The sequence below is a fragment of the Patagioenas fasciata genome, chromosome 32, assembly GCF_037038585.1.
Source record: "Patagioenas fasciata isolate bPatFas1 chromosome 32, bPatFas1.hap1, whole genome shotgun sequence".
Taxonomy (NCBI): domain Eukaryota; kingdom Metazoa; phylum Chordata; class Aves; order Columbiformes; family Columbidae; genus Patagioenas; species Patagioenas fasciata.
In genome coordinates, this window is record NC_092551.1 from 3,199,122 (window position 1) to 3,225,205 (window position 26,084).

The 26,084-nt window shown below is 52.6% G+C and overlaps 2 protein-coding genes, 1 long non-coding RNA gene and 2 pseudogenes across 3 annotated transcripts in view; 3 read left to right on the forward strand and 2 right to left on the reverse strand.

Annotated features, from left to right (window-relative positions):
* Window positions 1-23: 23 nt before the first annotated feature.
* On the forward strand, window positions 24-4,460 carry CHCHD5 (coiled-coil-helix-coiled-coil-helix domain containing 5). Its single transcript, XM_065859226.2, has 4 exons — window positions 24-156; window positions 224-364; window positions 506-657; window positions 2,395-4,460. Coding segments are annotated over exons 1-3 (294 nt in total). The 5' UTR covers window positions 24-154; the 3' UTR covers window position 657; window positions 2,395-4,460.
* On the forward strand, window positions 1,025-1,143 carry LOC136114023 (5S ribosomal RNA; annotated as a pseudogene).
* The window catches only part of LOC136113941 (LIM homeobox transcription factor 1-alpha-like), a 30,099-nt gene continuing 5,775 nt past the window's right edge, over window positions 1,761-26,084 (reverse strand). Inside the window, exons 4-9 of the mRNA XM_065859210.2 lie at window positions 10,796-11,028; window positions 10,269-10,426; window positions 10,104-10,181; window positions 9,454-9,583; window positions 8,265-8,423; window positions 1,761-7,286 (exon numbers count right to left, since the gene is read on the reverse strand). Coding sequence (XP_065715282.1) covers window positions 7,132-7,286; window positions 8,265-8,423; window positions 9,454-9,583; window positions 10,104-10,181; window positions 10,269-10,426; window positions 10,796-11,028 — 913 coding nt within the window. The 3' untranslated portion in view covers window positions 1,761-7,131. The remainder of the gene's footprint in view (window positions 7,287-8,264; window positions 8,424-9,453; window positions 9,584-10,103; window positions 10,182-10,268; window positions 10,427-10,795; window positions 11,029-26,084) is intronic.
* Window positions 10,290-13,998, forward strand: LOC139825998 (uncharacterized). The gene is made up of 3 exons (XR_011736127.1): window positions 10,290-10,469; window positions 10,852-11,039; window positions 12,979-13,998. It is a non-coding gene; the product is annotated as an uncharacterized lncRNA (long non-coding RNA).
* LOC139826006 (5S ribosomal RNA) lies at window positions 14,072-14,190 on the reverse strand (annotated as a pseudogene).

Consider the following 26,084-nt stretch of genomic DNA (forward strand, 5'->3'; position numbering starts at 1 on the left):
GAGGGGGGGTGGCTCCCGGGGCGTCCGGCGCTTGAGCAGCGACCAATCAGAGCGCTGCACCGCCGAGGCCGCGCATGCGCGCAGCCGTACGGCGGAAACCGCGCAGCTGTACGGCGGAAACGGCGCGTACGTACGGCGGCGTTTTACCGGCGGCATGTGAGTTGTGAGCGGCGGCGGGGGTCGGGCTCGGTTGGGCCCTGTTAACGGTGCTGTGTCCCCGCAGGCAGGCGGCTCTGGAGATCACGGCGCGTTACTGCCGCGACGAGATGGAGCAGTACGGGCGGTGCGTGGCCGCCAGCCCGGCATCGTGGCAGCGCGACTGTCACGGGCTGCGCCTCAGCATTTCCCGCTGCGCCGCCGCGCAGTGAGTGCGGGGGTAACGAGGGTAACGGGACCGGGCTGGGCTGGGCCGTGGGACCGGGCTGGGCTGGGCCGTGGGACCGGGCTGGGCTGAGCCGTGGGGCCGCTCGCGTTCCGGAGCTGAGGCTCCGCGGTTCTCCCGCAGCCCCATCGTGCAGCAGATCCGGCGGGACTGCGCGGGGCCGTTCGCCGCCTTCGAGCAGTGTCTGAAGGAGAACGAAGCCACCGTCACCAACTGCAGCGACCACGTCAACGCCTTCCTGCTCTGCGCTGACCGGGTGAAGGGCTCGGCCTGAGGTGGGTGATGGGCTGCAGGTCGTTTTCATAGAATAATAGGGGTTGAGGAGACTTTTGAAGCTCATCCAGCGCAGTCCCCACCATCTTCAGGAACTCAGGTTGCTCAGAGCCCCATCCAGCCTGGGGTGTCTCCACTTCTCTGGGCAACCTGGGCCAGGATCTCACCACCCACAGCGTAAAAATGTGAATAAAGGGATAAAGAGCTGGGGCTCTGGAGCTGGAGAACAGGGGTGACATCAATGGTGATCAATATGGAAAGGGGGAGTGTCAGGAGGATGGAGCCCTCTACTCTGCCCTTGAAAAAAGGGTTTAGTTCAGACATTATCAGGATATGATTGGGGAACATATATTTATACATATACATAATATATACAGCTGTACCACCCTGAGAACGCCCCATCTGGTCTGATCTGGGAAGCTAAGCAGGGTCGGGCCCGGTCAGTGCTTGGATGGGAGACCAGCTGGGAATAGCGGGTGCTGTGGGCTGAGCCAGCACTGGGCCCTTGTGGCCAGGAAGCCAATGGGACCTGGGGGGGATTAGAAGGGGGTGGTCAGTGGGTCAGAGAGGTTCTCCTGCCCCTCTGCTCTGCCCTAGGGAGGCCACATCTGGACTAGTGTGTGTCACATCTGGAATAGTGTGTCCAGCTGTGGCCCCTCAGTTCAAGGACAGGGAACTGTTGAGAGTCCAGCGCAGCCACCAAGATGCTGGAGGGAGTGGAGCATCTCCCGTGTGAGGAAAGGGATAAAGAGCTGGGGCTCTGGAGCTGGAGAAGAGGAGACTGAGGGGTGACATTAATGGTGATCAATATGGAAAGGGGGGGTGTCAGGAGGATGGAGCCATCGGTGACAATAGGACAAGGGGCAATGGGTGCAAACTGGGACGCGGGAGGTTCTGCTTAAATAGGAGAAGGAACTTGTTTGGGGTGAGGGTGGCAGAGCCTGGCCCAGGCTGCCCAGGGGGTTGTGGAGTCTCCTTCTCTGCGACATCCAACCCCTCCCTGTTCCTGTGTCACCTCAGCCTGGTGTTCCTGCTCTTGGGGGGTTGCACTGGATGAGCTTTGAGGTCCCTTCCAACCCCTGTGATTCTTTGAAACCATCACCCCTTGTCCTGTCACAACAAGCCCATCCCCATCTTTATTATCGGCCCCTTTTAAGCACTGAAGGGCTGTGATCTGAATCCTGACAACCGTGTGCACCGGGGAGCTGCGCGTTTAACCAGCTGGAGTGGAACAGTCCAGCCTAAAATACACAGAGACCCCTATTTATCTCCCACCCACCTTCCCATCTTGTCTTAGAAAAACAGAGAGCGCGGCCAGGCAGTTGATCTGGCCTAAAAGTGGTAATTTTTTGGATTATTGGGGTGTACGTGATGCGCACGGGGCCGTTGTGGTTGTGAACGCAACAGCGTCTTTCTCTGAATGTGCTTTTGTTTCGGTGTCGGATTAAATCTGTGGCGAAAGGCTCCGGGGTGAAAGCACCTTGGGGAGGTCAAATAATGCTCTTTGTCCAAATCTGTTAATTAGTTTAGTAGAGGAATTAAAGGGATTGGTTTCGTTGGCGTAGGTCAGCTCGCGGCTCTGCTGAAGATCTTGTGAATGCCTACGGAGCGATATTAAAACAAATAGCGTGTTACCGAACGTATAGAAACGGCCGCGTGGGTTAAATGTCCCTCATACCGAGCGCGCTGCGTCCGCACGGACCTCCCTGATGCTTTTATTTGTGGTGTTTTATTCATAGGAGTTAAAGTTCATCCTGAGGAGCGAATGAACAACCTTCCTGTGCTCTGAGCGTCGTCCCAGGGCTGGGTTTTACCCTCTGGGAAATGAACTTGTGGTTGTCTTGGTTTTCTGGACTCTGAGCGGCTGTTCCTGACCCATCAGCATCCGCGTGCCTGCAACGCTGGATTTTGGCTGCCCAAGTTGCCTCTAAAAACCTTAGGAGTAAATAAACAACACAACCATCTCGGAGCGACACACAAGGATCAGCAGCAGATGCTTTGAATAAGAACCAAAAGCTAAAACCAGCCCTTCCGTCTATTTTCGCGGTCTGTTCGTTGACGCTTCCTTCGGTAATTAAGCACAATATTAAAAAACAAACACCCCCACAACACTTTTCAAGATCCAAAACCACCCGTGGCTTTTCCCACTGGTGACAGGAGCTGCTCCTTGAGCTGGACTAACATTTTTTTGACTAAATCTGCTTGAAAACATCCTACGCAGGTCCTGGTTTTGGGGAGGCCGTGTGGGGTTGTAGCCCTGGTTCGTCTGCTGATTTAGGACAGCAGAGGGAGTCTTGGAGACAGCAGGAAACCCACGGATCCCTGAGCAGCAACCGCTCCATCCACATGCGACCGAGACTTTCCTAAGCGGAGGGGGCGCCCACCTTGTCCTAACAAAGCCCAGCTCTAAGGAGAGGCGGTTTGTGGGCTGGAACTGCTGGAAAACAGAATTAAAACAACGCAAGAAAACAACAGCGGGTCTAACGAACGGATTGAGATTTGGGGGTTGTGAGGCAGTGGTTTGTGTCTGAAAATCCCTGTGGGTTATTGAATATCGGTGACGTGGGGCTGAGAATCGTCCCCCAGCAAAAGGTTTAAACCTCACAAAGTCCTTTGGGGCACTTGAGCTGGGTTTGAGGGAGGAGAAGCAAACCGCCGTGGCTTAATTGGACCAGTGCAGCTTCCAGGAGCAGCTTTGCCTCTTTCTGCAGTCAGAACTTGGTTTTCCGGAAGAATTCCAGGGAACCAAAGCCCCCCTGGTTTCCAGAAGCACCAGCAGAGCGTTTCTTGGAGCGTTCAGTAGAGTTTTGCCACGTTCGTGAGGGTTTTTTGTACCTCTAAGAGAGGGTGAGGTGTGGATGGGGAAACTTGGCTTGACTCAGTTCCCATTGGTTCGAACCCCCTCCCTGGGGTGCGTTAGTCCTGACTTTAAGCCAGGCCTAAGTCCAGCGGTTGGCAAACACCACTCGGCATTTTGCAGTTGGGCAGAGTTTTAAGTCCTCTTGGGGGGTGGACAACAGATTGGAGTCGATCTCTTCCAGCTTTACAAGGGCGGCGCTTTGGCCATCTCAGCAGCGACGGAAACGTAAGGAAAGCGCTTGGGTCTGGTCTAAAAACATCGATACACACTTGTAGAAAACTCCTTTTATCAAATAACCTGCGTTTGAAATGCAACGGCAGAAATTTGGGAGGAAAAAGACGAAAATGAATGTAGGGAGAGGGCAAACGCTACCAGAAAAGGAGGAGAAATGGGTTTTTAGGGAGTCTTTTGGCAGCAGCACCCCGTTGGTGGCGGAGGCCCGTGCTGCGAATGGCTCTATTAAGGATGTAGAGAGCGAAGGTGCTTTCTGTGTTGTTGACTTTGTATTGAAATGTCAGCCTGGCAGCAGCAAAGCCATTTTTCATTATGTTGAAGGTGCGCTGGGCCCCCTCCTAAGCCCAGTTCTACCTCCTCCGGAGCCTGAGCCGCTCTATTACTTCTCGCTTTAACACATTAATAACCACCGAGCTGCTGGTGTCACCCATGAGCCAAATTCTCCGGGGTTTTCATCACTTGGTGCTGCAGAGAGGGGGAAGAAGCTGCTCCGTCGCTTTTCCATCTGCGGTCGGGAAACGCTGAGGAAATACGAATGAAGAATGTGCATCTCTCACTGCTGATCCATGGGGAAAACCATGATTCCCACACCCAGCCCTTGGGCTGTCGCTGGAAACGAGGCCAGAAATTAAAGCTAAAAGGAGCGTTGGTTGCTCCGGTATCTTTTACAAGGTGTAAACTGGGTAATTAAACAAATTAGGAACGCAATAAGCATTCTCTTCATTTCTTGTGCTTCATTTGAGGAGGACAAACTCATGGAAGCAAGTGCATGAAGCTTCTCTGCTTGGTTCCCATCTCCCGGCTCTGTGTTCTCCATTTTTAACTCTTCTCTGCTCTGGTTTGGGGTCCAATGCTCATTTTGCCATTAAGCAAACTGGATATCAGGTGTTTTCTGTTTTAATTCACCCCCCGTTTATCCGAGTGGCCCTGGAAGCCAATTGTAACGTGTTCTGTGTCTCTGGTTACTCATCAATAACACCTGGGCTGGTGGGCAACGAGAGATAATTAATTAACACATGCAAGGAGTCCTGAGGTCCTTAACTAAGAGAAAACCAAGGATCATTAGGTCAGTTAATTCTCTGCTTTGTTTCTCCTCCATTTACATCTCTCTGAATGAGAAGTTAAGCGCAACAGGGCATTTTTCAGCCTGTTGCTTTAACTCCCGTTGATGTCGCTTCTCCTTTGGAGTGGAACTTTCCAACCGCTAAGGCAAACGCCACCCTGTCGCTGCCAGAACGAGGAACTAACACAACCACCTCTTTTAATTTTTCACCCAGAAAATATTCTCGTTTTCCACTCCGCTTCTCTCGCTTAAAGGAACCATAAATCAGCGTGTTCCTTTGGTGGCCGCGGCCGCGGGGAGAGATTTAGTGCTGCTGGCGGACCCGCGTTCCCCTCTCGCACACGTTTGCTTGCCTTGGCTGCTGTCCAGTTGATTTAAACGCTGTGGGCAGAGGGAGCGTTTGATCCCCATCACCTCGCCGGGGTCCTCATTCACCTTTATTCACCCGTTTGCAAAGCGGGAGAGAAACAGCGTCCCCAAACTCCCCCCAGATCGTGTCCTGCTCATTCCGTGCTATCTCTTGACTCCACAGAGATGCCCAAACCCGCGGGTGTTGCCCAAGGTGTGTGTGGTTCTGTTCCTCGCTCCGCTGCGGCTCTTTCTACTCTTTCCTCTTGAATATTCACATTCCCCAAGCCCCACGATGGCCATGAGACTGAATTCCCACTTGGAGCAGCTTCCCCCGTGGTCACCGAGCTCCGATAACTGGCTCTGGGTGCTAAAACCGTTTGATAAGAGCAGCAGCAGGACTCGCGTGGCAACGTTTGGGCTGTGGCAGCGTCAACGGTGGCGCTCGGTGTCCACCTTCCTGCTCATTTGAGGCAGAATCCGACCTCCAAACTGGAAGGGAGCTGCAATTTAACAAGTGGAGAAGTGTTCTCTTCATTTCTTGTACCTCATTTGAGAAGGGTAAACTCATGGAAGCAAGTGCACGAAGCTTCTCTGCTTGGTTTCCATCTCCCGGCTCCGTTTTCTCCACTTTTAACTCTTCTCCGCTCTGGTTTTGGGTCCGATGTGCGTTTTGTTGTTAAGCAAACCGGGTGTCAGGGTGTTTTCTGGTTTATTTTATTTATTTTTCTTTTATTTTTCCTAGATTATGGGGTATAAATTTCACCCCTGGCTCTTGAGTTTGTGTCGCATCAGACTCCACCTCAGCAGCTCCAGGTTTAGCACAGCTCCCCATAATATTTATCATTTGGGGTTGTAGTTCCTCCTGTAACCCCCTGCGGCTCCGGCTGTTGCGTTCGCCGCCTGTGACGGTACAAACAGCACCACTTCTCCTTTGCTCCAGGATCAACGGCTCCTGGGAAAGGCGAGAAGCGCAGGCTGACCACGGGGAGCCGGCCGAGCGCTCGTGCGCGCGACCCGCAGCTTTCCGCCTTGCGTTCTTTTCTGCTTTGCCTTTTATTTTCGAACGTACATGCAATTAAAAAAAAAAACCATCGGCACATCACAGCACGAGATCACAAAGAAGAAAGAGAGGGGGGTGAAGGCGGCTCTGGTAGTTGGGAGCAACACCAATTTGCACATAGTTCACTGTAACATTCTCTTAAAATTTAAGCTAAACTGAGAGCGTCTCTAGTGCAAGAGGCTCTAAAAGTAACACACGGCTCGAGGGGGTTTTCTGGTTCGCTTCTTAGGGGTGGGTGAGCACACAGTCGCAGCAGTTTGGTCAAGAACTTGTCCGTTTGGGCAAACAGAGGATAAATATTCTGTCATTTCTCGAAGCGGCTGCCCCAGCGTCGTCATTTCGATCAACGGCCAAGCTACTGAGCGTTTCGGTAACGTCAAACGTTCCAACACCGTCCTGGGCCGACCGATGCGTAGCAAATCTCCGAAGCAGCAGCGGTGACCCTGAGATGCCTCAGGAGCTTGGATTTTGCTGTTGAAAATGAACCTGGTCCCACCAAATCTGCAGGTGGATGGGCAAACCAGCACAGCGAGCAGCTCGGCCGCAAGCCAGGCTTAAATAAAGCGGGTTTTTGTGGGAAGGGCACCTCCTACGGTCATGGGCAGCTCTGCTTAGCTGGGCCAGGCTTTGTTGGCGGGACAGAACGCTCGAAAGCTTAAACACTGGACAAACTGCTAAAGTTACAGCTAAACATGATACCATCGATCTACTCGTGGCTAGGAAAAGAGGAGAGAGGCGATGCGAAGTCCTTCAGGCTGCGAAAGGTCTCCGTAGATGTGTTGCCTCCTCCGTTGTGCTCAAGGAATGTCTGTGAAGGTCTCAGTCTTGTTTCTGTTCCCTCCTCCTCGTGAATTCGGAGCAGCATCCCCCCCCGAGATCCTCGTGAAGAACTGGGAGCTTGTCCATGGTCAGGAGGTGAAGTAGGAGCTCTGCATGGAGTAGAGTCGGTCGATGGGGTTGCCCACGCGAGCCTGGAGCAGGTTGGCGTCGGCCGTGGACAGCAGGCAGTCGCCAAGGTGGCCGATGCTGTCGCTGTCCATGTCGTGAAAAACTCCTTCCGAGTCTGGAAGAGGGAGGAGAAGGGAATGGGGGCGGCAGCGCTGGATGAGCGGGACAGGGCAGTGACCTGAACGGGACACTGGGGAGGAAAAGCACGAAGCCTGGGGGCGGTTGTGGGCCCCTCAGCTCTGGGTCAAAATGGCGGCAGGATCACCTCAGGGTCCAAAATGGCACCAGAATCACCTCAGGGTCAAAATGGCGCCAAGATCACCTCAGGGTCAAAATGGCACCAGAATCACCTCAGAGCTCAAAATGGCGCCAGAATCACCTCAGGGTCAAAATGGCACCAGAATCACCTCAGGGTCAAAATGGCGGCAGGATCACCTCAGGGTCCAAAATGGCGCCCGAATCACTTCAGGGTCAAAATGGTGCCAGAATCACCTCAGGGATCAAAATGGCACCAAAATCACCTCAGGGGTCAAAATGGCGCCAAGACCACCTCAGGGATCAAAATGGCACCAGAATCACCTCAGGGTCAAAATGGCACCAGAATCACCTCAGGGTCCAAAATGGCGCCAAGATCACCTCAGGAATCAAAATGGTGCCAGAATCACCTCAGGGGTCAAAATGGCGCCAAGATCACCTCAGGGTCAAAATGGCACCAGAATCACCTCAGGGCTCAAAATGGCGCCAGAATCACCTCAGGGCTCAAAATGGCACCAGAATCACCTCAGGGGTCAAAATGGCGCCAAGATCACCCCAGGGATCAAAATGGCACCAGAATCACCTCAGGGTCCAAAATGGTGCCAGAATCACCTCAGGGCTCAAAATGGTGGCACCAGAATCACCTCAGGGTTCAAAATGGCGCCAGAATCACTTCAGGACTCAAAATGGCACCGAAATCACCTCAGGGTCAAAATGGCTTAAAGCCCAAGGTCTATGGAGCACTCGCTGCCTTCATCAGCAGCCCCAGTAGGCTCAGCTTTGTCACGATTTGTGCTGCTACAGTCGGTTTTAATGCAAAGAGAGGGCGGTTTCCTACCGTAGGGGTGCAGGTGGTCCCCGGGCAGCTGGGGCGGCGTCAGCCCTTGTCGGTACAAATCGGTGCTGTAGCCGTTCTGGTCCAGGGGCAGAAGCTGCTGCTGGGGGATCCTGGGGTAGGGAACCATGAGGCCATCCAGGCCGTGGACGCTTCCGCCATCTAAAAACACAACGAGTGGGGCAACGTCGCGATAACGTTATTCACATCATTCAACCCCCCCGGAGCGGGGACACCCAGCTGAGGTGACACAGGAAGGTGGCCCTGTCCTTGAACTGAGGGGCCACAACTGGACACACTATTCCAGATGGGACACACTATTCCAGATGTGGCCTCCCCAGGGCAGAGCAGAGGGGCAGGAGAACCTCTCTGACCCACTGACCACCCCCTTCTAATCCCCCCCAGGTCCCATTGGCTTCCTGGCCACAAGGGCCCAGTGCTGGCTCAGCCCACAGCACCCGCTATTCCCAGCTGGGCTCCCATCCAAGCGCTGACCGGGCCCGACCCTGCTTAGCTTCCCAGATCAGACCAGATGGGGCGTTCTCAGGGTGCTATGGCTGTATATATTACATATATGTATATATATATGTTCCCCAAGTATATCCTGATAGTATCTGAACTAAAGGGGAGAGTAGAGGGGCAGAAGAACCTCTCTGACCTACTGAGCATCCCCTTCTAATCTACCCCAGGTCCCTTTAGTCTCCCATCCAAGCACTGACCGGGCCTGACCCTGCTTAGCTTCCCAGATCAGACCAGATGGGGCATTCTCAGGGTGCTATGGCTGTATATATTATATATATGTATATATATATGTTCCCCAAGTATATCCTGATAGTATCTGAACTAAAGGGGAGAGTAGAGGGGCAGGAGAACCTCTCTGACCCACTGACCACCCCCTTCTAATCTACCCCAGGTACCATTGGTCTCCCATCCAAGCACTGACCAGGCCTGACCCTGCTTAGCTTCCCAGATCAGACAAGATCAGGCGTTCTCAGGGTGGTACAGTTGTATATATTACATATATATATATGCGTACATATATATATATATGTTTCCCAAGTATATCCTGGTAGTATCTGAACTAAACCCTTTATTCAAGGGCAGAGCAGAGTGGCAGGAGAACCCCTCTGACCCACTGACCACTCGAGCGGACCCCGTGCTCCCCAACCGCAGCCCCCGAGCGCCTCCTCACCCTCGCTGTCATCGTTGCTCTGCCGGCTGCTGCGCCCGGTCCCTCTCCCCGTGCCCAGGCGAGGGTTCCCCAGCTGCTCCTGCTCCTGCTGCTGCTGCTGCTGCTGCTGCCTGCGCGCGATCTTCTTCATCTGCAAGGACAGCGAGACGCCGGGGCTGAGGTTCTGAGCGAGGTTGTGTTGAACACAACATGAGAAATGGAGCTGACACTTTATCTTTGTGGGAGATGCCGTTTAGAAAACAAAGGACTTTGTTTTACTACAAAACGAGGTTGCCAGAGCCACGTATTTTCTGTTTTCACCCTTAAATTCTTGCAAAATTAGATGTGTTTTCAACTTCTAGAAGTGGGAAATCCTTCTAGTCTTTCTATAGCGAGAGGGAAAAAGCAAGGAGAAAAACAGTAATAACAAAAAAATGGGTGAAATATGTTAAGCCCTGCAAATATCTATAATTAATCAATTCTTGTATTTCTCTTTAAGCTTTTCCTACTACTAGATACGTGTTGTAGGACGAGGTGGGTCTGTGGGGATCTGTTCTTTTAACCATTTTCTCTGTTTCTGTGCTATTCTACGTTCCTTTTGAACCGAACGAGCGTGTGTGATGCCCCACAGGTCCACAAAACCCAACGGTGGCACAGGAACCGTCACTCACCTTGGCTCTTTGGTTCTGGAACCACACCTGCACCACCCGCACCGTCAAGCCCGTCTCGGCCGCCAGGGTCTCTCTTACCTGCCCACAAAACCCGGAGAGCTGGATCAGAACTTAAGCTGCGCTTAAGAGGATCCGAGCCAGCACTTGTGCTGAGCGGCCTCGTACCTTCCTGCAGGGCTTTGAGGAGACCTCGAAGGAGGCCTTGAACGCCCGCCGCTGCTGCGTGGTCAGGATGGTGCGCGGGCGCTTGGAGCGCTTGTGGTCTTTGGTCTCCTCGCCGCCTTTGCCGTGCGAGTGGGCGCCGTCTTCGTCCTCGCTTTTCACTGCAAGGAGAGACCCGTCGTGGTGATCCAACCACCTCCCCAGGTGAGGATTTGGGAGAAATGCTATTCAGTTTTGCTCTTTCCGAGGTGGGATTTAGGGCAGGATGAAGCCAGCGAAGCTCCCGGACTGAGCGGTGGCTCGGGGGAACATGGGTGGCTCAGAGATGGGGCTGATGGGCCACGCTGGTGATCATCCCTTCCTAATATCTCAGAGCCTCAAACCTTGGCAGCCTCATACTCTTGTCTGCCTTTTCAAGGAGAAAAGATGCTCCAACCCCAACCTACCTACATCTCTTCCCACGGAAGCTTTCGCTATAATTAATTAGGAACCAAGCGTTACCTGCCCTGCCCAAGGTTCCCCACCCTCACCGGACTCGGTGGGCGCCGGGCTGATGGCGCTCAGCATCTCCTTCTCCTTCTCGTAGTCGCTGCGGCAGAGCAGCTGCCCCTCCTTGAGCACAAACTCGTCCCCTCGCTGCAGGCGCCGCTCGCACTCGCAGCAGTAGAAGCAGTGGACGTGGTAGACGTTCTCCAGCACCCGCATGATGAGCTCGGAGGGGGCGATGGCCTTCAAGCAGCTGCTGCACTTGGTCTGGAACAGCCTGTAAAGAAGGTTCTGGGGGTTAAACGCGTTGGGGGGGAGGATCGGCCGTGGGTTGGGGCTTGGGAAGCTGATGGAAGAACGGGGTGGGTGTTTAGAGCACGTCCCAGCAAGAGTCATAGAGTCAGCGAATCATTTTGGTTGGAAAAGCACCTCAAGATCATTGAGTCCGACTGTTAACCCAACCCTGGAGACCTCCTGCATCTTGGAGTTGGGACCTGGGCAGCAAGGGAGAGACGGCGTGAGAATCGGGGAATCAGAGAATCAGGGAGTCATTGAATCATTGAATCATGGAGTCATTGAATCACAGAATCATTGACTTGGGGAATCATTGAATCAGGGAATCATGGAATCATTGAATCACAGAGTCATTGACTCAGGGAATCATTGAATCATTGACTCATGGAATCATTGAATCAGGGAATCATGGAATCATGGAATCATTGAATCATGGAATCATTGAATCGAGAATCAGGGAATCATTGAATCATGGAATCATTGAATCATGGAATCATTGAATTATTGAATCGTGGAATCATTGAATCAGGGAATCATGGAATCATGGAATCATTGAATCATGGAATCATTGAATCGAGAATCAGGGAATCATTGAATCATGGAATCATTGAATCATTGAATCATGGAATCATTGAATTATTGAATCGTGGAATCATTGAATCATTGAATCATGGAACCATGGAATCATTGAACCATAGAATCATTGAATCATGGAATCATTGAACCATAGAATCATTGAATCATGGAATCATTGAATCATGGAATCACTGAACCATAGAATCATGGAATCATTGAATCACAGAATCATCGAATCATAGAATCATCAAATCACAGCCTCATAGAACCCCAGAATAACCGAATCATCAACTCATTTTGGTTGGAAAACCTTGAGATCATCAAGTCCAACCATAACCCACCCCCAGCACTAAAATGTCCCCAAGAAGCTCCTCTGTTCACCTCCAGGGCTGGCGGCTCCAGCTCTGCCCTGGGCAGCCTGTTCAACGCCCCACAGCCCTTTGGGGAAGAAATCACCCCCAATTTCCAATCTAAACTTCCCCTTGTGCAACCTGAGTCCATCCCACCCGGGCTCTGGGGTTTTCTGAGCCTCCTCAGCCCCAGGGAGGAACACGAACCTGCCCGGCCCAGCATACAGAGCTCTGTGTCCCCTCCTCAAGCTGTTCAAAGCCCGGCTTTGTTAGGCTGCTCCTAGCGAGAGGGCTTTGTGGAGCCCTCCAGGCCCATCCCCAGGGACTGTCCCCTTACACAGGGCGTCCCACGGGGGGGATGTTTGTGCCCCACGCCGTGTCCAGAGAGAGAAACAAACAACTGCTGAGCGCCCCGCGTACGGAGCAGATGGTTCTGATGAAGTAATTTGGGATCTAAACAAATGTGAGCAGCGGTGGCTGCCGGCTGACAGCTTCTATTTAGCCACTTGACAAGAGAAAGTAATAAAATAGGGATTAATTAGGCTGTTGTTTAAACACACAGGATCTTCCCCACCAGCAGGGAACTCATAAACTGGGATTGAGAACAAGACTGGGTTAATCCTCCTGGCAAACTCTGCGGAGCGGGATGAAGAGGCTTTACAGGGGTGGGCTCAGCCCTTCCAAATACCACCGTGGATTTGTGCTGCGCGGTGGCTTTGGGCTGAAGTGGCCGGGACATTCCGGCTGGAATGGGCTGGGATTTCTCCCTCCTTTGTGTGAACGCGTTCGCCTGCGTGTTCCTGTCCCTCCGTCTTTCTCCCCTTTCCCTCTTTGTAATTCACGCTTGAAAATAATAATAACGAGCGAATCTGAGTTGATAAAGCTGGGAGTAAAGAGCAGCCCTTTAACCACGGCCTCTCGCTGTCTGACGAAGGCACAAGCTCAGTCTAAATCTGAGCTGAGTCCCAATCTGTGCCTTTCCTAACACCAACATCCTTCTGTTGCAGCAGAAGGGCAAGAGTAAAAAGAATAAAACCAACCCGAAAATGGAGCCAGCGGTGGGATCAGTGACATATTATTAAACATTAAGTTATTAATGTTTCGGGACTTTAAGCCCAGCTGGAAGAGAACACTGATGTAGATTCATCGCAACCCGGAGGATCTCGGACAGGGATTCCCAGATCTGTCCGCATCCCTTGGGATGATGTTCTAGGGACCGATTACCTCCTCATCCCTTATTTCCAACTGGAATTGTTCTCCGCTCCATGCCCAGCAACGAGACCTTGTCACGGCTTTATCTTCTAATTAGTCCTGCGCGTTGTGGGAACCTAACGACACAAACACCGTTTGACTCGGGGTCTTTCGGAGCCGCGTTTGCTCCTGTTGAACACCCAGGTTCCACCACGGAGCCCAAATCCAGGGACAGACACACTCAAAACATGGAGCTGCCAAACCAGAAGCTTTACTTCACTATCCCAACCCATCTCCAAGCAAGAAACTGGATGGTTTAGGGAAAAAACTGATGGAAAACTCTCTGTCTTGTTCCACATTTTTATCTGTATAGATGCTGGAGCATTCCCTGCGTCCTTTGATGTTTCTAACCTCAGTGGTTTTGCCGGTTGCTTGGGGAAAACACCCAGAATATTGTTTAACCAAAGCAAGCTTGGAGCACGATGGATGGAGCGGGACATGGAGACATGGAACCAAACGTCCAAGCTGGGAAAAGTGATTTATTCACCTGCAAATCACCCTCCCGCCGCTCTTGGGACAGGGCAGTTAGCAAACCTGGTTAAAGACGCTGTCATGCGCCACATTTCACAGAATCCCAGGATATCAGGGGTTGAAGGGACCTCAAAGCTCATCCAGTGTAACCCCCCGGAGCGGGAACACCCAGCTGAGGTGACACAGGAAGGTGGCCCTGTCCTTGAGCTGAGGGGCCACAGCTGGACACACTATTCCAGATGTGACACACTATTCCAGATGTGGCCTCCCCAGGGCAGAGCAGAGGGGCAGGAGAACCTCTCTGATCCACTGACCACCCCCTTCTAATCCCCCCCAGGTCCCATTGGCTTCCTGGCCACAAGGGCCCAGTGCTGGCTCAGCCCACAGCACCCGCTATTCCCACTTGGTCTCCCATCCAAGCACTGACCGGGCCCGACCCTGCTTAGCTTCCCAGATCAGACCAGATGGGGCGTTCTCAGGGTGCTATGGTTGTATATATTACATATATGTATATATAGATGTTCCCCAAGTATATCCTGATAGTATCTGAACTAAAAGGCAGAGTAGAGGGGCAGGAGAACCTCTCTGACCCACTGACCACCCCCTTCTAATCCCCTCAGGTCCCATTGGCTTCCTGGCCACAAGGGCCCAGTGCTGGCTCAGCCCACAGCACCCGCTATTCCCACTTGGTCTCCCATCCAAGCACTGACCGGGCCCGACCCTGCTTAGCTTCCCACATCAGACCAGATGGGGCGTTCTCAGGGTACTATGGCTGTATATATTACATATATGTATATATATATGTTCCCCAAGTATATCCTGATAGTATCTGAACTAAAAGGCAGAGCAGAGGGGCAGGAGAACCTCTCTGACCCACTGACCACCCCCTTCTAATCCCCCCAGGTCCCATTGGCTTCCTGGCCACAAGGGCCCAGTGCTGGCTCATGCTCACCCTGCTGTCCCCAGGCGCCCCAGCTCCCTTTCCCCTACGCTGCTCTCTATCAGCTCATTCCCAACTCACACTGAAACCTGGAAAAGGGCTTCTTTTTGCAGCCATGGGATGAGGGAAGCGCCGGTACCGCAGGGTAACTCAATAACCCTCTTGTCTCCCCGCTAAGCCCCGCAAACAAATCCGCTCCGCTTTGTACTAATTGAAGAAAACATCCAGCAAGCAGCTCATAAACACGGTGTCAGCTCGCATTACACAAAATTAAAATTCTCAGCCCCCTCCAACACCGGGAATTCCTAAAGAGCCTGGTTTTAATATTGCCCGAATCCGTTTAAGTCGAGGTAATATTGTTTGGGTTGCCATAGGAACGCAACTCGTCTCGGCGGCCGGGTTTGGGAGGCTGCGCCGTGGATGGGGACACACACCGTCCGCCCAAAAAGCGGCGGGTTCTTGGGTCTGTAATGCAAAATGTGGTTGGGAACAAGCGGGACAGGGTGACAACAACAACCTCGGCAACAACCGGAGCGATTCCAAGCACCCGGAACCCCCGACAACCACATCCCGCTGGTTTTGGAGGGACCCTTGTGCTCCATAGGCCTCAAATCCGCACCCCTCCACTTGTATTTGACCCCATGTCCTTGTTTAACCCGCTCGTTTCCTCAATATCCCATCAGAGTTTAATTTCTGTTCACAAATTCCTCACGGGATGTAGGGATGGGGAGTTTTGGAGCTATAGGAATGGGGATTTGGAGCCACAGGGACAGTTTTGGGGCTACAAGGATGGTTTGGGGTCTACAATGATGGTTTGGGGGGCTACAATGACAGTTTTGGGGGCAACACAGACAGGTTTTGGGGCCACAAGGATGGGTTGTGAGGCTACAGGGAGGGGTTTTGGGGTTACAGGGGCAATGTTTTGAGCTACAAGGACAGTTTTGGAGCCACAGAGACAGGTTTGGGGGTATAAGGGTGATTTTGGGGCTACAGAGACAGCTTTTGGGGCTACAAGGATGGGTTTGGGGGCTACAGAGACAGATTTTGGGTCTACAAGGGCAGTTTTGGGGGCCACAGAGACAGTTTTTGGGGCTACAAGGATGGTTTTGGTGCTACAGAGACAGTTTTTGGGGTTACAGGGACAATGTTTTGAGCTACAAGGACAGTTTTGAGGTCTACAAGGATGGTTTTGGAGCCACAGGGACAGTTTTTGGGGCTACAAGGATGGTTTTGGTGCTACAGAGACAGTTTTTGGGGCTACAGGGACAATGTTTTGAGCTACAAGGACAGTTTTGAGGTCTACAAGGATGGTTGTGGGGCTACAGAGACAGGTTTTGGGTCTACAAGGATGGTTTTGGGGCTACAGGGACAGGTTTTGGGTCTACAAGGATGGTTTTGGGGCTACAGAGACAGTTTTTGGGTCTACAAGGATGGTTTTGGGGCTACAGGGACAGGTTTTGGGTCTACAAGGGTGGTTTTGGGGCTACAGGGACAGTTTTTGGGGTTACAGGGACAATTTTTTGAGCTACAAGGACAGTTTTTGGGTCTACAAGGATGGTTTTGGGGCTACAGAGACAGTTTTTGGGTCTACAAGGGTGGTTTTGGGGGCCACAGAGACAGTTTTGGGGACTACAATGACAGTTTGGGGGGCTACAGAGACAGTTTTTGGGTCTACAAGGATGGTTTTGGGGCTACAGGGACAATATTTTGAGCTACAAGGACAGTTTTTGGGTCCACAAGGATTGTTTTGGGGCTACAGAGATAGGTTTGGGGGCTACAAGGACGGTTTTGGGGGCCACAGAGACAGTTTTGGGGACTACAATGACAGCTTTGGGGCTACAGGGACAGTTTTTGGGGTTACAGGGGCAATTTTTTGAGCTACAGAGACAGTTTTGGGCAGCTGATGGCCACTCACCCTATAACAAGGAGCTACATCCTCCATGAAAAACAGTTCCACCGCTTGATTCCTTCACCCTACCCATGGCTTCGCCGTCTCCTTTTTACCACGTTGAGGAGGGCCCAGCGCGTCACCGATTTCCCCCTTGAGAAGCTCAGCGACCGTATCCATCCAGCTGTGGAGCTCCTGGATCTTTCGACGGCTTTTCAGACACTTCTTGGACTTGATTTAATAGATTTTAGTCCCGGTAGCCTCGTTAATCCTTGCGGAGCACCCGTGTTGTGGCTCCGGAGGAGCTCGAGCTCTCCAGATGGGGACGAGCAAATGATTTGACCGACCTGCCATGACACTTCCCCAGGCCTGGGAAGGGTAATTTGGGGGGCACCCGATTGTCTGGATGGGATTAAAAGGTGTTAATGAAGCAAGGAATAAGCCGGGAGGCCCGCGCTTCGTGGAGCGAGCTTATTTAGTTAGGGTTTAGGCAAAATGAAGCAGTCCGGGCTTAAGCAAGGTCTGTTTGCTTAACACTGAGCTGCAAAATCCATTGTAGCCGTCTGAAATATTGAAGTGGAACTTGCAAAGGGCCTTTCCAGACCTCGATGGGGACGGGGATGGGGACGCACAAGGGGGAGAAGGAGGCGGCGGCACAATCTGCCCCTTCATTCAACAGCGTTTCCCCCCCTGGTTCAGCCACACCGAGCAATTAAAGGGGGGAAATTCCCTTCTGCTTGGTTTTCCGGCAGCGTTTGGGTTGGGGAGGGAAGGGGTGATTTGGGGACAGCAATCACCTTTGCTTTGCGCTCCCTCCAAAGCTCTTTGTGGGTTGTGTGAATAGATTCACCCCCAGAAAATAACTTAATTGTGTCGTTATGTCGTTGTGTCTCTTGGAAACGGCCGAGACCCAAATGCGGCCGAACCTCCTCTACGTCAGAACGTAAATCAAAGCCAAACCGCCTTCAAAGTTCTTGCTCAAGGAGCAGAAAAAGAACCAGCTTTAAAATAACAGGTGTTAGTTATGGCGCTTAAACGTTTCACTAAAAGGCAAGAGGGGAAAAGGCACCATCACGCTATTGATGTTGGGTCTTCGTGGTCGCACAGAGGGAACGACCCAACCTTCTCGATCCATGGTTGGGAATGTGGTTTATAAGGCTGAGGGTGGCGTGTAGAACAGGAATTTGGAGACCTCCCCGAAGTTTTACATCGAGGAGGGGTTAACGTTATAAAAAATAACCCCAAAAAGCTGCGTCTCACAAGCACGGCCCTGGAAACACCATCAGCGTCCCCTATGAGGTTCATGTCGACGCTTGACTAAGATAGCGAATGGAACGAAACCACCGCGGCTACCGAAAACCTAAACCGCAAAAGCAAAACAACACCAAAGAGGTTCCCCAAAAGCCGGAGAGATTCATAAATATTAAAGCGACACGAGTGAAACGCCGCTGAAAGATTTAATACTGCGTTGCCGTTGTGTCCCTCAAGGGGTTAAACCCCCCCGCTGCGAGGATATTGCTGCCAGCGCGGTGGCACCGAGCCATCACCATATAATCTGATGAACTCTTTTATTAAATTTCACAGGCCTGTCTTCTTTATTAAAATCTCCCAGAATTCATAGGGCGCCTGTCATATCGCTGCTGAATGCTAACAAAAAAGTGTCGGGGTGGTGGTTTTTTTTGGGGGGGGGTTTTTTAGTCCTTTTCTCCGCAAAGGAGGGGTTGTTTGAGGTGTCGCTATGCGGGTGGATTGGGGGGACGGCGCTATGGTGGGAAAAGGGGGGTTAAATGCGTTTGAAAGCGCGTGCCCCCCCAAAAAACCAACCTCCCTTCACGCCCCCTCCCTGCAGGTGATGGAGAAATGGGTCCCAATAATGAGTTTTACCCATTTCTGGTGCTTTCTTTGGTGGCAGTGGGATGCTCCAGTGATACAGGGACCGCACAGGACCACGAGCCACCAAAAAACACCATTTCCAAGGTCAAAAAGGAGGAGAATCATTCCAAACACATCCCAAATGGGGAGATGGTGGGACACCAAAATGGCTTTAATCCCACTTTAGGCCGGCTCAGAGCCGCGAGCCGGCGGGATTCAGCCATTGAGTCTCTCCAGGCCTGCGTTAGGCTGGAAATTAAGGCTGAAGCTTTGGTTTTATGCTCTTCAGGGCACACTTAAAGGGGTTATGGTGAGCAAGTGTGGCATCGGTTTCTCTGCAAAGCCCCTCAGGATCATGGAGTCCCCCCATAACCCACCCCAGGGCTAAAATGGCCCCAAGAAGCTCCTCTGTTCACCCCCCAGTGATGGCGGCTCCAGCTCTGCCCTGGGCAGCCCGTTCAACGCCCCACAGCCCTTTGGGGAAGGAATCACCCCCAATTTCCACCTCAACCTCCTTCTCCAGCCCCTTCCCCAGCTCCGTTCCCTCCTCCCAACCCGCTCCAGCTCCTCAAGGGTTTTAATGGCGTGAGGTGACCCCAACACCTCTGGGGCCACCAGTTGAGCCTTGAGGTGATTTGGGTGCCATTTTGAGCCCTGAGGAGATTTTGGTGCCTCTGCGGCCACCATTTGGATCCCTGAGGTGATTTTGGCGCCATTTTGAGCCCTGAGGTGATTCTGGCGCCATTTTGAGCCCTGAGGTGATTTTGGCGCCATTTTGAGCCCTGAGGTGATTCTGGCGCCATTTTGAACCCTGAGGTGATTTTGGTGCCATTTTGAGCCCTGAGGTGATTCTGGCGCCATTTTGGACCCTGAGGTGATTTTGGTGCCATTTTGAGCCCTGAGGTGATTCTGGCGCCATTTTGAGCCCTGAGGTGATTCTGGCGCTGCCATTTTGATCCCTGAGGTGATTTTGGCGCCATTTTGATCCCTGAGGTGATTCTGGCGCCATTTTGGACCCTGAGGTGATTCTGGTGCCGCCATTTTGATCCCTGAGGTGATTGAGGCACCATTTTGAGCCCTGAGGTGATCTTCGAATCATTTTGTTTGGAAAAGCCCCTCAACATCATGAAGTCCAACCACAACCCAACCCCAGCATTAAAATGTCCCCAAGAACCTCATTTGTTCACCCTCCAGGGCTGGCGGCTCCAGCACTGCCAACGCCCTTTGGGGAAGAAATTGTTCCTAATTTCTCCTAATATCCAATCACAATCTTATTGTAATGCTTTTATTCTCCAAACACAAAGCTGGGGTGGTCCCTTGGTTGGGCCGAGCTCTTAGGAAACTTCAATCCCTGCTTTAAAACAACGAGAACTTATTTACGGCGATTCTCCCTTGTTGAGAAGAGGCCGAGTTCCTGCTCCTGTCCACCATTCTGAGACGTCAACCACCACCTCCTTTCCCTTTCCTCTTGTTTCCCCGCTTTCTCCTCAACCAAGCGCAACCCAAGAGCTCATTTTGGGTTGAAAACCCCGCGTTATCCATCCCGATCGTCCATTTTCGCCCCGGCGCGCTGAAAGGCTCCGCGTCCCCATTAGTATGCCTGGCAGCAGAAGGGCTCCCTCGCTCAGTAGCTAGGGGTGATATTACCCATCCAGATAGTATCCCAGCTCAATATCCTGTTTCTCCTTTTCTCATATCCTGTTTGCAGGGCTGAAAGCCGCCGTTGTCACCGCGAGAGGGGGGGACGGCAGGGGAACAAGGGAGACAGCAGGACCCCGCGTACCGGAGCCGGGGGGGAGGGAGGGAGAAGGACCGCAGACACTTTTATTACAGATTTAATAATGACAAAAGAACATCATTAAACATTCATTAGAATTATTTAATTAAATTTTACTTCGGGGAGGGGGGGGTGGGGGGGGTGGGAAGCGGGGGGGGAGCGAAGGACTAAAAGAGATTAGATATGATGTAAAAAGCAATATTGATTGAGGAAAGAACAAGCTTGGGAGATGCGGTTTAAATTGAACTCGGCGCTGTTCTAAAGGGCTGTTTGGTGGCAGGTGATGGGACAAGGACGCTGCCACCCCCAGGAACGATATTTTAGCTCCAAATGGGGATAAATTCGCTGTTAAAATTCCCCTGGTGCCCCCAATGGGTTTCAGAGCTCAGCACCCAAGGCTCGGTTTAGAAAGGATTCAAATGCTCGCACAAAGCAGCCACAGCCTAAGAGGCATCCAGGACGCTACTTCAGCACAAAACTGAGGGTTTATTATAGAAAAGGTGCATTTTTGCTAATAGCGACCTTAGGAAAAAAAGAAAACTATTGAATGTAAAGTTGCCGCGATGTTTAACTCGAGAAACTGGGTGAATTAAGAGCGAGGGAGATACAGCCGCACCTGCCTTGTGATGGAGGAACGAAGAGAAAGGGAGTTAAGGACTAAGCGGGGTTGTAGCTTGAGCTTGAGTCCAGTTTAACTAAGCAGGAGCCTAGCAAAGGCTCATTAAACAAGCCACACGGCCTCTCGTTTCTCCGCTTAAACCCAGGCCCTAAATTAAACTTAACGCTGCGAGTGAATTACGCCGCTCTTTGGGGTTAACGCAACCGCTTGAAAAACATATTGGTAATTAAAGTTGTGCACCTTATTTGTTGTTTTTTACAGGCTTTATAGTTTCAACTTCCTCCTGGTAGCGGTGAAACCACATCCAGGAATCAGGGCAGGGATTTGGGATGCAGGACTGACCGATATCACCATTATTGGCAAGATCACGGCAAAAAAGCCACGTGGGCACTCCAAGACGTGTGAAGCTGCCACCCGGATAGTGAGGATGAACCGTAATTAACCACCGTTAAGCTTAATTGCATTACGAGGGAGAGCTGGAAGCAGATTATGGATCGGGCCGATAATTCAATTTGGAAAGAAGGGGCCGCGTTCTCCAGGTTGGGCGAGTTTAGAAATTGATGCGACAATCCAGCGTTAATTAAGGATCCTTGCAAATCAAGATGTTTTGGTTAAAAAGAAAATTGGTCTCGTTTTAACCAAAACCAGGACACGGCCGCACCAGCTGTGGGGTCTCTGATGCAAATTCCGCCTGTAAATACCTCCCAGTGCATCCTCTGTTTAGATTATAAGAGAGAAAAACAGGCTCCAGGAATCCCTGCGTCTGGGAAAAAGCTGAATTTTAAAGCATTGAGAGCCCAGGGCTCCGCTTTGCCCACCAGGAGCAGCTCCCGGCGCCGCAGCCCCTGGCACCGCCGCGAACCGAGTTCATTTCTGGCACCGTTTCCTCCACGGCCGCCCTCTGCTGGTCCCTGGCTCCGCACCGAGATGCTGGATCCACACCCCCGGGACCCTCCGTCCACATCCAGGGCCGTTCCCTGGAGGAGCCGGCGCTGGGAAAGTCGATGAGGGGGGAATATCCACGGGGCTCGGTGCCCGTGCGGGACGTCCAGCTGGGACAGACGGACAGGACGGGAATGGCACCGGCGCCCAAGCTCGCTGCTTCACACCCCATCTCGCAGGAACCCACAGACCCCGACGGGGTTGTGCTGCCTCTTAACACAATTAATCCGCGGGAAACACGCTTAGAACGCAGCGTATCCGGGTCCGGTGCAAACCCCTCCCAGCCAAACTTCCCCCATCCTTCCCCAACTGAACTCAGGGGAGACGGCAGGGAATGGCGGAGCTGTCGCGCATCTCTCAGCACCGTGCTAATGAACTTGGCCCTAACGAGCTCCCTGTGGAAGCCTGGGCTGCCCTGAGGCCTCTTGCCCGCTGGCCCGTGTCCCCCAGCATCCCCAATGGCTCCCAGTGCCACAAAGTCACCTGCAGCCCAGGAGGGACAAGAAACATCTTTCGGTGGCCGTGCCAAGGATCCAAACCCTTTGCAACACTTTGGGGGGGCAAAACCTTCAATTAGACTTTGATATCTAAATCTTTTTGGGTTCATATTTTCCTCATCAGAAGAGAAAGCAAATTAATTTGAAAATAAGGCATAACTGATATTAAACTCTGGCCACAGGGCCCCAGGGGTAAGAAAGTTGGTGACTTGGGTCCAGGAGAGACTCAAAGCCACGGGACACAAAACACAGAAGGCAAAATAAAACCAGCCCAAAAGAGTATCTATCAAAGTAAATTACATTTAATTAAACTAAAAAAAATAAGGGATGAAACAAAGTTCTTCCTCCCCCACAACGTGTTCCCCCCGCTCGAAAAACAACCCGCGAGCGCCGGGGAACAGACAGCACGTGGCGGCTGGTTCCTTAATGGCGCTCAAGGCGCATCTGCATATTTCTTTCATTTCGCAGTGATTAGAGAGTTTAGTGTTTAATTTCCTGGGCCCTGCGAACAAACCCATGCGAGGGAACGGCGAGAAGCGGGGTAGGAATAGCTGCGTGTAATTAACGCCATTAATCATCAGTCGGGCTTCGCTATCGGTGGGAGCCGGGGCTCAGCCGCCCGATGAGGACGGAGGAGAAATTTGGGATGGGGGGAAAAAGGCAATAGATTTGTTGTTTGCTGGAGCTTTGGGGAACCGGCCCCGCTCCAGGGTGGTGGTTATGGAGATTAAAAGCTCCGAACCCAGCGGGATTGCCCTAAAAAACAGGGCGCTGGGCTCCTTGCCAGGCTCAAACTGCCCCATTTCTGCCCTCCTAGGGTCCCACTGCTCCTCACCATGGAGGTTATGCTCACCCCCCACTTTGGAGGAGCAAAGTAGCTCAAGATACACCAGCGAGAAGCACAATTTGCCCTGGTGATGGTGCCACCGATGGGTGTTTGTCCCTGGTCACATCACCCAGCCTGGAGGGGCTGCAAGGAGCTGCAGGTTTGTCCCTTCCCGCCTCCCTCGTCCCTGCGGGTCCGGCCATTTGTCACCGCCTCGTCAAGGGGGCTCGTTATCTGGTTTATTTGCTGAGCGCTGTCACTTCTCGTTACCTCCCCCTGGCCCAATGTGACTCAATGGGGACCCCGTTGCTCAACGGATGGAAAAGCTGCCGGTGGACGGGGGGACAGATCCCCCCAAAACAACTGGGATCCCCACTTGGTAAAGCAAAGCCGAACCCCCTTTTTAAGTCCAGTAGCATCAGCCCTTAGAATAACCCATCACGTTTTGACACTGTTTTGCCCTCGAATCCCCATTTCTTGGGGTTATAAAGACATCTCAAGCACCACTTTTTAACACCCTCATGCTCGGGAAGCTCTTCGGTAGCTCATGGCGGGGGGGTCGGACTAAAATGAGCTTCGAAAGCCCCTTCCAACCCCAACTATTCCACGGTTCGATGTCCCAAGTGCAGCGCAGGAGACGGGGAAACTTCTTTATTTAAAAGCCAAACAGAAATCCCACCACAAGGCGAAATTAAAACAAAGAATCCTAGTTTCGACACCGATTTAATCATTTTTAGGGCCTGACTCCTGCTCCTGGAATGCGCTGGTTGCACACAGCTTGGGCTCCCTATGTCCAACTCCTGTCCCGGGAGATCTTTGCTGGGGGGGGAGCCCTCCCACAGATTTAAACATTAACCAGCTCGCTCAGAATTGCTGCCAAGGCACCGGCTCGGGGTCAGCCCCCCATATTCCAACAGGGAGGGTCAGATTTGGCTGCACGAGAGCCTTTCGGTCCCCTCCGCCCTCCCTCCACGTCCCAACCGCTGCTTCAACCTGTTTACTCCACTCGATGAGTAAAATCAGGTTCTATTTCCCATTTCTCCAGCAGCTCCATTCGGATTGTTCTGCTCACCCCTCTGCTGGTGAGGTGATTCGGGCACCATTTTGAGCCCTGAGGTGATTCTGGCACCATTTTGATCCCTGAGGTGATTCTGGCGCCATTTTGACCCTGAGGTGATTTTGGTGCCATTTTGAGCCCTGAGGTGATTCTGGCACCATTTTGATCCCTGAGGTGATTCTGGGGCCATTTTGAGCCCTGAGGTGATTCGGGCGCCATTTTGATCCCTGAGGTGATTTTGGCGCCATTTGGATCCCTGAGGTGATCCTGGCGCCATTTTGAGCCCTGAGGTGATTTTGGCGCCATTTTGATCCCTGAGGTGATTCTGGCGCCATTTTGGACCCTGAGGTGATTTTGGGGCCATTTTGATCCCTGAGGTGATCTTGGCACCATTTTGATCCCTGAGGTGATTCTGCCACCATTTTTGACCCTGAGGTGATTTTGGGGCCATTTTGAGCCCTGAGGTGATTCTGGCGCCATTTTGACCCTGAGGTGATTCTGGTGCCACTTTGATCCCTGAGGTGATTCTGACGCCATTTTGATCCCTGAGGTGATTCTGACGCCATTTTGATCCCTGAGGTGATCCTGGCACCATTTTGGACCCTGAGGTGATCTTAGAATCATTTTGGTTGGAAACCCTCCGCACATCCCACCCAGCGATGACAAGAAGAGCCCCTGGAGGGGGGACCCCAAAAAGAGATGCAGCTCAAATCCCCCTCAACCCTCTCGCTTCTACAACCAGCTGGGGAAAAAAAGGCCAATTTGGGCAAAAAGCGCAGAGCAGCCGCCGGGCGATGGAGAAGCTGCAAAGTTCAGGTTCGAGCCGAGTTCAGCCCGTATCTGTGTGAGGACGAGCAAATCATCTCCACATGGGCCGAAGGAGCGCGCGGAGGAGCCGGGAACGGCCGCCAGCGCCCGGTTCAGATCCCTCCCGGCTGCCCCCGCACCGCCCGCCATCCCGCTCAGCAAACTTCAAAGTCAACAAGGACGCGGCCGGTGCAGCCGCTCGATCATCGGCCATGAGGATCTTCCCTTCCTCCCCCCTCAGAGCTGGATTTACAGGGCAGGTGCTTGAGCAACCGCGGCAGAGCCGGCGGGGCCCCCGGTGTAAGGGGAAGAGGAGAATCTCACAAAAAACCCCCTTCATATTGCGGTTTTATAGGATAGGGACTGCAGAACAACATCCATCTTCGGGCTTAACATTTCATCTCCAGATCAACAGTTCCTTCCCCCGCGCTCAGCTGCAGCTGCTGGCTTATCTCTCCATTAAAGCATTTTCCTCTCATCGCGCGGCTTCACGTGGGGAGGGATCCATGCCAGACGGGTCTCCCCGCCGGGTCACGGCGCTGCGAGCCCCGGGCGACACGGCGTGGGATTCATCGCCGGCCAAAAACGCGGGCTTGGGGAAGTCAAGGCCAAGAACGAACCCTCTGGGGGGACAAGATTTGCAAACGGGAGGACTGAGAGTTCGCCTCCCTGAAAATTCCCATGCTGGGAGCACAAAGGTGCTGAGCACAGACGCCTTCAGAAGGGCCTGAAGCACCAACTTTTGAGGAGCTGGAGACCCCAAGGGGTGTTTTTGAGATCACCCGAGATACTTTAGAGAGGGATGGAGCGGAGCCCGGCGCTAAGAAAAACACCACAGCCATGCTACCCTGCCCGAAAATCAATAGAAAAATAAGCAATTTTAGCATTCAAGACCTCTCCACATGGAAACGCCACCCTTGGCCTCAGCTCAGCCCAGAGGAGAAGACAACGCTCCTTCCAGACCCATTTTGCAAATGTGTTTAGCTGGTTCCTCTTAACCACGGCGGCCAAACCCGCTGCAGCGCTTGGCTCTTGTCCACCCGCCCCACAGCCAAATCCAGGACCTTCCAGGACCTTCCAGAGGTCCTTTTCCTTCAAACAGCCCCGTCCTGCCTCTCCCAGCCACCCGGGGAAGCGGGCAAGCCCTGGTATTTTTATTACCATCC